We start from the raw sequence: 11,425 nt of genomic DNA, 5'->3' as shown, positions 1-11,425 counted from the left end.
TCATGAAACAGTAGTACACATATTGTTTTATGACATTGGTTAACAACCCCACGACATGTAAACCCTCTAACTTCGCAAGCTTTTTTTTTGGTGAAAATACACATAGCCAAAGATACATCAAAGTCTGGTCTTTTTTATGAATTTGGTTTTGTTCTACATTTTTCTCCCATTCTAACCAGGACCTTCTGTTGTGTCCCTGGTCAGAATGGTCAGTAGTGGTAGCCAGGCACCATCTAGTTTTTCTGGTCTCAGGCTAGAAGAAGCTGTGGTTTGCATGGACTAATTTCTTCTGTGAGTCTTTGGTTTCCTTCACTCTCCTTTGCTCCAGACAGAAAGAGACCAATAGTTGTATCTTAGATGGCTGCTTGCAAGTTTTTAAGACCCTAGGTGCTACTTGCCAAACTAGTATGTAGGACATTGTCTTTATGAACTAAGTTATGCCAGTTGATCTAGTTGTCGCACGATAGTTTAAAGCTTTGATGCCAGGGCATGATTCAGTTTTCCTCACTAAACGCGTTATTGGGGTTAAATATTCTAGAGTTTTAAAGGCTTTGAAGGGTTTTTAGGAAGAAATTTTTTACATAAAGCTGTTCCTTTAAAGAATCCCAAATTTTAACTGTTGAGGACTGAAAGAATTTTAAGGTCCCACTATTTAATATTGCTTGTTTTTTTCAGGTCCCATTCAAACTTTACAGAGTAAAGGTAAAATCATGGAAAAACACTTGAAAACCGTGGAAATTGTGGCTTGGAAGAATGGTTTAGCGCCAGAAGAAATTGACATTCTATTAAATGTAGCACTCAGTGGCAAATTTGGTATGTAGAGGGGATACATTTGTCATTAGTTTGCTATTAGTATTGCCTCCCAGACTTAATTAGCTTGTTCATTGCGATCAGTTGCAGTTCTGTCATTTTACTATTCTCTTCCTAAAACCAATTTGATAGGATTATAAAATGGTATTCAAACTACCTTATGAGCCAAAGTTTCTATGTGCATATTCTGAAAATGGCCAGTTGTCATATATCTTTTACAAATAAAATGGATAGACTCTTGTCAGTCAACATGCTTTTTCTTTTGTGCAAATGCTTTCTTTCCCGTTCTAGGTTCATGGGGTAGGGAGATGTTGGGAGGGATTCTTAGAAAGAAATGAATAACACATCATCAGTATTCTTTTTACTTGAAAAGAACCTTTTAACCTCTCATCCAAATTCAGTTTTGGAAGGTATTTTAGACCCTGAACATCCTCAATTTAAAGATGAGGAAACAGTGGTAAAGACACTTGCTTAATGTGAGAGAGCTGGAAGTAGAACTCAGGTCTCCTAATTCCGATTCTAGTGTTTATACTGCTTTACACTGCTACCAGATTTCTTAGATTTTTTTTAAATTAAGGCAGTTATCAAAACTATATGCTTTATATACTCAGTATTTCCTGGTCCTTGCATACTAGGTTCCTTTGTGTCTACCCTATCATCATATTTGCATGTGTGCGTGTTGTAAAGCAACAACACGGCATTACTAACTTAATTCAACTTATGAATCTTAGGTATTTTATTTCTCTACTTTTCCCTGATTAGTTCTTTGGTTTTCTTAGAAAGTTGAAGTTGACCAAGTAAAATTGGCTTTTGTTCTTGTAGGTTGTTTCAGATTGGTTGTTGTAATATCTTTCCAGGAATCCATGTTTAACTGATCATTGTCTATCAAGATCAATTCTCTCACTCCCTACTGCCCTTAAAAAATGTATAGACTATATAGGTGTTTTCTATTTTGGAATTTCCCTTTTCTTTTTTGATATCTCAGAAATTAATGGCTAACAGTATTCACGTCTGCCAGGTCATGAGGTGTTTCAAAATGTGTGCATCATGCACTGGAAACTTGTATATAATAATTTAAAAAATAATCACTGGCTTTCTAGTCTAACTTTTCATTTTTCTGTTAAGCTGGAATTTGCTCAGGTCAAATGTGGCCCCCTTAATTGCTTTTCTCTCTTGTTATTTCTATGATGTCCCCCAGCAATACTAGATCTTTATTTGTAGTTGTTTGGTAAGTTGAAATGCCTATTTAGAGGCGGGTATGCTAGAAATGTCATCATAATTAGGTGCAAAGAGACTTTAGAGTCTTTAGAAATTAATTTAAAAGTCACTTGAAAGTAAGAATAGAGTCAATATGAAATTCCCACTTTGAATTTGGTGCATATGTAAAGTGTTAATTGTGAGACTGTTTTAAACCTTAGAAGGGTTAGGGGATGGGAGTGGAGGAGAAAAAGAAAAAAAAAAACCCACAAGAATAGAAAGCAGAGATTTTTATTCTTGTGATTTGTTACTAGCCATCACTGCTGCTTTTCTTCTCTACAGAGCGATGGAGTAGAAATTGATGAAATGTATTTTATTTCTTGAAGCCTTAATAAACAGAAGTTGATACTGGGTGTATACAAAGCCATTCTCTGCAATATCACTTTTACTACCAGATGAGAGAACACCATGGAGGCTAGCGATCAAGATGGAAAGATTAGGCTAGTATAGAATAATATTATTACCAGCTAATTCCAAGGGTATCTGTTCCATTCTGGTACATCCCACCCTCTTTTTTGGTGATGGAAGACATAAATATTTATTTATTCTTAAATGTAGCAGCTCATATAAGGTGTCTATCAGTAGCTTTAAATAAATCAGTCTATTGTGACATGGAATAATAATAAAAATTTTCCAGTGATAGCCTTTTATTTGAGCTATAGTTCACATATCAAAATTTACCCCTTTGAAGTGTTCGATTCATTTGTTTTTAGTACTGTATTCACAAAGTTGTGCAACCATCACCACTGGCTAATTGCAGAACATTTTTATCACCTCAGAAAGAAACTCTGTATGCATTCCTCTCCCCTTTTTAAGTCGAACTATAATTTGCTTTGTAGTTTGTGTCAGAAGTTAAAGGTAATTTTTTTGTGTGTTGAATAATATTTTGTAATGATAATAAAATGCATTGAATGTTACGCACTGTTTTTTTTTTCTATTTTTTTTTATTGTTGTAGTTTAAATGAAGCTACATTTCAAGTTAGTCTCCCATACAAAAATTTATACATACATTGTTACGTGACTCTAATTGCTCTCCCCATACTGTGACGGCACACTCCTCCTTTCCACCCCTGATTCCCCATGTCCATTCAACCAGCTCCTAACCCTCTTGCCTTCCCGTCTCACCTCCGGACAGAAGCTGCCCGTTTAGTCTCTTGTATCTCCTTGAGCTAAGAGACACACTCCTCACGAGTATCACTTTATGTCCCACAGTCCAGTCCAATCCCTGTCTGAGGAGTTGTCCTCAGAAATTGTTTAATTTCTGGACTGATAGAGCATCCAGGGGCCATGCTTTCTGGGGTTTCTCCAGTCTCAGACCGTTAACGCACTGTTTTTTATTGCTTTCAATATAAAGTGAGATTTTTAGATCCAGGGAACAATTGAGGAACTAAAATGTAATTTAATTTAGAGTTTGTCTGCTTTCCAGGGAATGCCATAAACACTCGGATATTGAAGAGCTTGATTCCAGCAACTCTCATATCAGGAGATTCGGTGGTTAAGGCTGTCTCTTGGTTTTGTGTTGGCAAGTGTTCTGGTAGCACCAAGGTAATCTTTTTAAGCCCTTTGATGGTAAGTCCTTCAGAGCCACTTAAGGGCTGACAAGGAAGAGCCACTTATGGAATAATAATGGCAGTGGTCTTTTTTGGAACAATATAGTCTGATGTAAGAACTCTGTTCAAACAGAATTTTTTATACTGAGAAGTAAAATGTGTTATCCTACTTTGTGCTACAAGCTTCTAAAACTTAAGTGATTTAAATAGCCTTGTGGTGGGAATTAAGCTCTTCTGTGCTAGTTGCATTTTTTAATATAAACGTTTTTGTCTCTCAATAGGTTCTTTTTGTTCGTTGGCTGGTTGCAATGTTTGACTTCATTAATGAAAAAGACAAAGTTAACTCGCTCTATGGGTTCTTTTTTGCTTCATTGCAAGATGATGTGCTGGTAAGTAAAAATTGGACAGCATCATACATAGATCAGATCAAATAATACATGCTTTTATATTGCTGCACTATATGTGTTTCAAATGCCACACAATTAAAAATATTAAGCATACAGAAAATACAAATAATAACGTAACAAACACCCTTGCACCTATCTCTCTGATTTAACACATGTAAAAGTTTTACCATGTTTGTGTTATATCTTCTTTTAAGGGAGTAAAATGTTACAGATAGAGTTGACTCCAAAGTGGAGTCTCTTTGCTGATCTAGAGCAGTGATTGCCATCTTTTCCCTTTTAAACCACTTCAACAGAGTCCTTTGGGTCACTTACCCTACATATTCTTGATTAACACTGCAAAAACCTCATCAAAATTAATGAGGAGAGAATTGCTTTTCATGAGATGCCAATGGACTGATTTTGATTAAATAGCATAATTATTCCTATTAAAAATATTAATCACTCTAAGAAATCAATCTACTGTCCACCTGGAACATTTTTAAGGACCATCAGTAGTTCCCAGACCATGTGAGCTACTCATTTTAACTGAATTCTTCTTGCTTTTGGGAAGGGAATTTATTCATTGATTTCATTTTTAAAAAGTGATGTTTCTATGTTCATTGCATTGCGCTAAGCACCGGAGAGAACTGAAAGTTTAGCACAGAGTTTCTGTGCTCCAGGAATTTATAATCTAGTTGGGGAGATTAAGGAAAGCACATAAAATTAAACAACAATTCAAGAATTAAATAATTCAAAGATAGTATATGATAGTGGGAGGATAACAATCCTGTGATATTTCTGGGAAGGGAAGAGAGCACTGTAAACAGATTGCTTAGAGAAAGTATCAAAGTATGTGGGCATTGGACTTGGCCTTAAAGGTTGAATAGGATTCAGGATTTGATGAGGAGAGAAAATGATCGTTGATATGACGGGAGTATTTCAAGTAAAGTTGCAGAAAGAAATATATAAATTGTGTTTCAGGAGACCTTAAATAGGCCAGCCTGACTTGATTGCAGTAGGTGTAGGGCAGTGGTGGGTAGTAAGGCTGAAAAAATTGAGTGAGGACGCGTTGTAGAGGTTTTTGAATGTTATGCTGAGAAATTTGAACTTTATTTTCTATTCAGCAGGGAAATCACTAAAAATTTTTGGGTATAACAAAAGCAGCACCGTAGGAAGTTATATGCAGTAGTACTAAACAATATGAATTAAGAGAGAGGCTAGAGTCAGGAAGATTAGTTAGGAGACTAATGTGATAATCCAGGTATAACATAATGGAGCCTGCAACTAATTTTCAAAGTATGGTCTGTGGACCCCTGAGGCTCCCAGAGACCCTTTCAGGAGGTCTGAGAGGTCAAAATTATTTTCATAATATCAAGATACAATTTGCTATTTTTATTGTGTTGACGTTTGTATTGATGGTGCTAAAGCAACGGTGGATAAAATTGCTAGCAGTTTAACACAAATTAAGACAGCGGTGCCAAACTATACGGGCAGTCATTGTAGTGTCACTGCAGTAACGATTTATTAATTTTATAATTCTCAACCCTTGAGACATATCTTTAATATTCTGTGTGATGAAATGGAAAGGACAAAGAAAGCACTTCTACGTACTAAAGTACAATAGCTGTCCTGAGGGAAAGCACATGTGTGATTGAGTTGTGAGCTAAACTAGCTGCTTTTGTCATGAAAAAATGGCTGATATATAAACTATGGTTTTCAGACTTGAGTACTGACAGACATTTATATGAAAATGAACAAAGTAAGCCTGTCATTTCAAAGAAAACAACCGGCAGTATTTGTTGCCAGTAATAAAATTCATGCTTTCAAGTGAAAATTAGAAGTTTGGAATTTTTAGGTAGTTTATAATGAAACATCAACATTTGGAAGCTCTATATAATTCAGTGAACCAGTATTTTCCAAATGACCAAGCATGATGTTACAGAATCACATATAGGTAAAAGATCTATTCAAAGTGCAAGATACATCAATGAATTTTAATGGAATAGAATACAAACTGTTCACTGCTAAGGTTTCAGATTCCACATTGTAACTAACCCTTAGGAAACTACCACTTGTCAACTTTTGGTGTCGTGTCAAAGACAAACATCCACAATTTTCTGAAAAAGGCTATTAAAATACTCTTCCCTTTTCCAGCTACATATCTGTGTGAGGTTGGATTTTCTTTTTCTGTTAAGCCAGAAATATTACAGAGATTTGTAGAAATGTAAATCAGTTCCACTCTTCTCACAATTTTTTTTGGGGGGGTTGTGAAATAGAGTAATTTTTCTTAAAATATATCATTTATGTTTTCATGTATTATGGATTGAATTGTGTCCTCCTCAAGAGAGATATATTGAAGTCCTAACCCCTGGACCAATGAATGTGACCTTGTTTGGGAAATAGGGTCTTTCTTTGAAGATATTTTCAGTTTAAGTTTTAAGGACTTCATAAGGAGTAATCCCTTCTGAATGGTGATTTAACCTTCTAGCTTCTAGAACTGTGAGAAAATAAAATTATCTTCTTTAAAGTCACTGGCCTTGTGGTATTTTGTTATGGCAGTCCTAGGAGACTAAAACAACATGTAATGTATTTTTTAATGAGTTAATAAACGTTTAAAATGTTCTCAGTTTTAATTTCTAATACAGTGAATGTAGATAGCTACAATCCAGATAAAGAAAAGCTCTTTGAAGTCTTCTAACTTTTAAGAGTGTAAAGGGTCCTAAGACCAAAAAGTTTGAGAATCGCTGTCCTAGACTAAGGGGGTGGCCATTAAAAAACCCTTTGCCCTCGAGTCGATTCTGACTCATAGTGACCCTATAGGGCAGAGGAGAACTGCCCCACAGAGTTTCCAAGGAGTGCTTGGTGGATTCAAACTGCTGACCTTTTGGTTAGCAGCCGAACTCTTAACCGCTACACCACCAGGGTTTCCAAGGGGGTGGCAGTGGGAATGAACATGAAAGGGCGAATTTTAGGGGAAATCGTGAAGGATGGATTCATATGACCTGCTGTCTAAATTGGACTAAGGGAAAAGGCAAGAGTTAAAGATATGAGGTTTTAAGTCAGTATGACTCAGAATGATGGTACACTGACAGAAGAAATTTGTGAGAAGGAGTTAGTTTTGGAAGGAATATAATACATTTGGATATAGCTATACAAAGTTTGAGGTAGCAAGGCATCCTATAGAAATTCAGTCAATGAACATTTATTAACTACATACTATGCCAGGCACTGAATGAGTGTTCAGAATACAAATATGAATAAGACATAATAGCTAATTTATGTGACACTTATATGCCAAGCACTAAGTGCTTTATAAGGAGCCCTGGTGGCACAGTGGTTAAAGCTCCTGGCTGCTAACTGAAAGCTTGGCGATTTACAGCCCTAGAAACCCTATGGGGCAGTTCTACTCTGTCCTGTAGGTCACTATGAGTCGGAATCGATGGCAGTGGGTTTGTTTGGTTTTTTTAAGTGCTTTATATATTCAGTATATCATCAGCTCTTAAGCTGTCAGTTATGAGCTGCACCATTATCTTTCGAAGCACTACGAAAGAATGCTACCATTTAAACCATCATATTACATAGATTGTAGAATTAGTCCTGTTTTCAGAGATGTTAAAACATAAAATGTAAATGTGTTAGAATATGTGAATTGTGTTTTTTATTTTTTCAGTCCTGATGGTCTGCAAGTTCTTTATTCTAAAAAAAATTTTATTGGTGGCACAGTGGTTAAGAGTTACAGCTGCTAACCAAAAGGTCGGCAGTTCAAATCCACCAGCAGCTCCTTGGAAACCCTATGGGGCAGTTCTACTCTGTCCTATAGGGTTCCTATGAGTTGGAATTGACTCGACAGCAACAGGTTTGGTTTTTTGGTTTTTGCCATCTTCCACACCTGTGCTGTCCAGTTTGGTAGCCACTAGCCACATGTGGCTACTGAGCACTAGAAATGTGGCTAGTCCAAACTGAAATGTGCTGTAAGTGTAAACTATACACTGGATAAAATATAGTTTTAACCCATTTCATCCTCATGACACAAGAGCCCTGGTGGCGCAGCCTTAAGTGCTGGGCTGCTAACCAAAAGGTCGGCAGTTTGAACCCACCAGCCGCTCTGCAGGAGAAACATGTGGCAGTCTGCTTCCATAAAGATTACAGCCTTGGAAACCCTATGGGGCAGTTCTACCCTGTCTTAAAGGGTTGCTATATAGTCAGAATGTACTAGATGACAATGGGTTTGTTTTTTTTTTAGGAGCTGACAATATTTTTTTTTTATTGTACTTCAGGTGAAGGCTTACAGAACAAATAGTTTCTCATGAAACAGTAGTACACATATTGTTTTATGACATTGGTTAACAACCCCACAACATGTCAACCCTCTAACTTCTCAACCTTTTTTTTGGTGAAAATACACATACCCAAAGATAGACCATTTCAGAAATTTCTACATGCACAGTTCAGTGACATTGACTACATTCTTCCAATTGTGCTGCTATTCTCACTTAAGATGAAGGCTTAGAGAACAAAATAGTTTCTCATTTAACAGTTACTACACATGTTGCCCTATGACAATGGTTAACAATCTCACATCAACAATATCCTTACTCCTTGGGTTCCCTATCACTAGCTTCCTTGTCCCCTTCTGCCTTCTGGCCCTTGTCACTGGACTACTGTACCTCATTAGTCCCATTTGGTTTTACGGGGCTGTCCACTCACAGGCTGAATGGTGAACCTCGGAGATAACTTCACCACTGAGCTAAAAGGGTGTCTGGGGGCCATACTCTCGGGGTTTCTCCAGTCTCCTTTAGGCCAGTAAATCTGGTCTTTTTTTTTTTGTGAGTTAGAATTATGCTCTACATCCTTCTCCAGCTCTGTCCAGAGCCCTCTGTTGTGATCCTGGTCAGAGCAGTCAGTGGTGGTAGCCGGGCACCATCTAGCTGTACTGGACTCAGTCCGGTGGAGGCCTTGGTAGCTGTGGACCATTAGTCCTTAGGACTAATCTTTTCCGACAATGGGTTTTTAATCCTCACGACAACCTTATGAGGTACACGCTACTTTGTTGTAGTTTTGTGGCATCAAGTCGATTCTGACTCCTACCGACTCCACGTGACAGTAGAACTGCCCTATAGAGTTTTCTTGGCTGTAATCTTTACGGAAGCAGACTGCCACATCTTTCTCCTGAGAAGCCACTGGGTGGGTTTGAACTGCCAACCTTTCAGTTAGCAGCCAGGCACTTAACCATTGCACCACCAGGGCTCCTTACACACTGTTAATAACCCCATTTTAAAGATGAAGAATTTGAGGAGCAGAGAAGTCAAATTTACCTGGGGTCACATAACTAGAGCTAGGATTCATGGAAAATGATATTATTTCCAGTTTAGAGTTGAGATAACTGATGCATAGAAAACTTAGTAACTTTGCAAAGGTAACCTACCTACTAAGAGGCCAAGTCTCAAAGATCTTTAAATGTGGGGTGAGAGATAAGTACAGCGTAATAATTCCTATGATTGTATCCACAGAGTTCTGTGGGATTATATAGGAGAATATCAAAATAAAGATTAGGATAAGGGTTAAAGTTATAGGAAGTAGTCTTCAACAGAAAGACACCTCTCCTGACAATAAGAAAAAAGAATGGGTGTTGATGTTAACATATTTGTGGGTTAGGAGGGGATAAAGCTAAGGGAATTCCTGCCCTGTGGGTTTTTTTTTTTTTAACTTTTCACTCAAGTAGGAGACAAGTCTTCTGTTGAGAATGAGGAGGGGAAGATAGAATATTATGTTTGAGGAGAGAGTACAAATTTTGAAATAGCTGCTGAAGGAAATGGGAACTGATTAGAGATACAGAAGTTTTGAAGGCCCAGAGAGGTTAAGAGAGCATAAATTTCTAATGTTACTAATATGCAAGGGTGGGTGATTTCTCCAGGGTAGGACAAGGGGCTAGAGAGTGATTTAGCTGATGGACCATGGGGTCTAGAGTGAAAAGGGAAGAAAGTGAAGACAGAAGAGGGCAGATTGGGAGAACATGCAGTTGAGGTTTGAAATATTTTGACAACATTCATGAAGTATGTTGAGATTAAAAGCTGGAATGTTAGGAAGTTGTAGCATTGGAGTTAGTTTAAGATTTCAGGAGGGGTTCATAGTAATGACCATGGGGTGATTTGTGTCGTAGACCAAGATTCAGGAGTAGTGATCTGATTTCTTTGAGATCTGCTTCTGATGGTTCTCACTCATGATGCTTTATTTCTTTGCGTGTTTTGTGATTTTTGACTGTGAGGTGCTTGTTTTCCTTGGAACTTTATCTCTGAGAATTCTTTGAATCCTGGAAATATAGTTAATCTCCTCCAGAGGGGATTTGTGTTTACTTCTCCCACAAGCCTGGGAGGTACAACAAAGCCGGGGCCACTCTAAATTCTCCACTTGAGTTTTTTCAGTCCATACCACTAGTATAAATTCAAACTGCAGACCTACATAGGGCTGGCTTGTGGTTACAAATTCTTGGGAAGGGCTTTATTTTCCTTTCACCCAACCCCAAGGTGAAGATAGGCAATTTTACTTGCTGTCCTCTTTAGCATAGTGAGGTTTGCTTTTGTTTTACCCCCATACACTTAGGGTGTACCTCTTGGGGCTTCCAGTTTTGTAATAGATCCCCATGCATAATCTCTATCTTAGGTGGATCCTAAGCTTTATCCACTTCCGACCTTATCCCTACCTCCTTTTACAACCATTAAAGTAGAAGTTCAAGGTCTCTAAGATTTGACAGAAAATCTTGGGGAGAAAGCTTGTTCAACATTCAGTATTTCTTCTTTCACTTTGTTTTTTGAAGCTTCAAATTTTTCCTTTCATGCCAGCTCAGAAATGTGCTTAAAAAGCTAGATACGATATAAAAAAAACATAGCCGAATCAGCACCGAAGTAGGCAGGGTCATTCAGGGTATCTAATATACAATATTTCTATAAGTGGCAGTCAAGTCATTGGAATTGAGAAGGTCATTAAACTGTAAGGCTAAGGTGATTTGTTGACATGGACATTGAAGTCTTCTGGAATGATACTGAGATTAGGGTTTGAGGAGAAGACTGAGTCATGCCAAAGAGCTCAGTGAATTTAAGTTACTAGGAGGTTAGTAGTGAGTTAATAGCATATAGGTAGTGAGGTTAGGTGGACTAAGTCTCAAAGGAAGTCCTTTTCTATACAAAGGTGAAAGAGTAGTGACCTTGAGGTGTCAATAGGAAGAATGGCTCATCCCTCCTGCTTGCCCTGTGATATAGATGAATGCTTGAATGATAGTATGTGATTGACTCTCCCTTACCTTTGACATCTGTGTTAATCTCATATTGTTTCTGTCTTTTCCCCATTTGATGGACTTTGGGCCCTTGTCGAAGATCAGGTGACCGTAGGTGGATGGATTTACATCTGGGTTCTCAATTCTGTTCC

General features: G+C 37.7%; 1 protein-coding gene across 1 annotated transcript in view; it reads left to right on the top strand.

The window, feature by feature from the left end:
- CENPI (centromere protein I) overlaps window positions 1-11,425 on the top strand; it is an 80,115-nt gene that overhangs the window by 2,557 nt on the left and 66,133 nt on the right. The window contains exons 3-5 of the mRNA XM_023732380.1: window positions 676-813; window positions 3,494-3,612; window positions 3,899-4,006. Coding sequence (XP_023588148.1) covers window positions 676-813; window positions 3,494-3,612; window positions 3,899-4,006 — 365 coding nt within the window. The remainder of the gene's footprint in view (window positions 1-675; window positions 814-3,493; window positions 3,613-3,898; window positions 4,007-11,425) is intronic.

Source organism: Trichechus manatus, unplaced genomic scaffold (genome assembly GCF_000243295.1).
Source record: "Trichechus manatus latirostris isolate Lorelei unplaced genomic scaffold, TriManLat1.0 scaffold00051, whole genome shotgun sequence".
In the NCBI taxonomy this organism is placed as follows: domain Eukaryota; kingdom Metazoa; phylum Chordata; class Mammalia; order Sirenia; family Trichechidae; genus Trichechus; species Trichechus manatus.
This window is presented reverse-complemented; position numbering and strand designations above follow the sequence as displayed.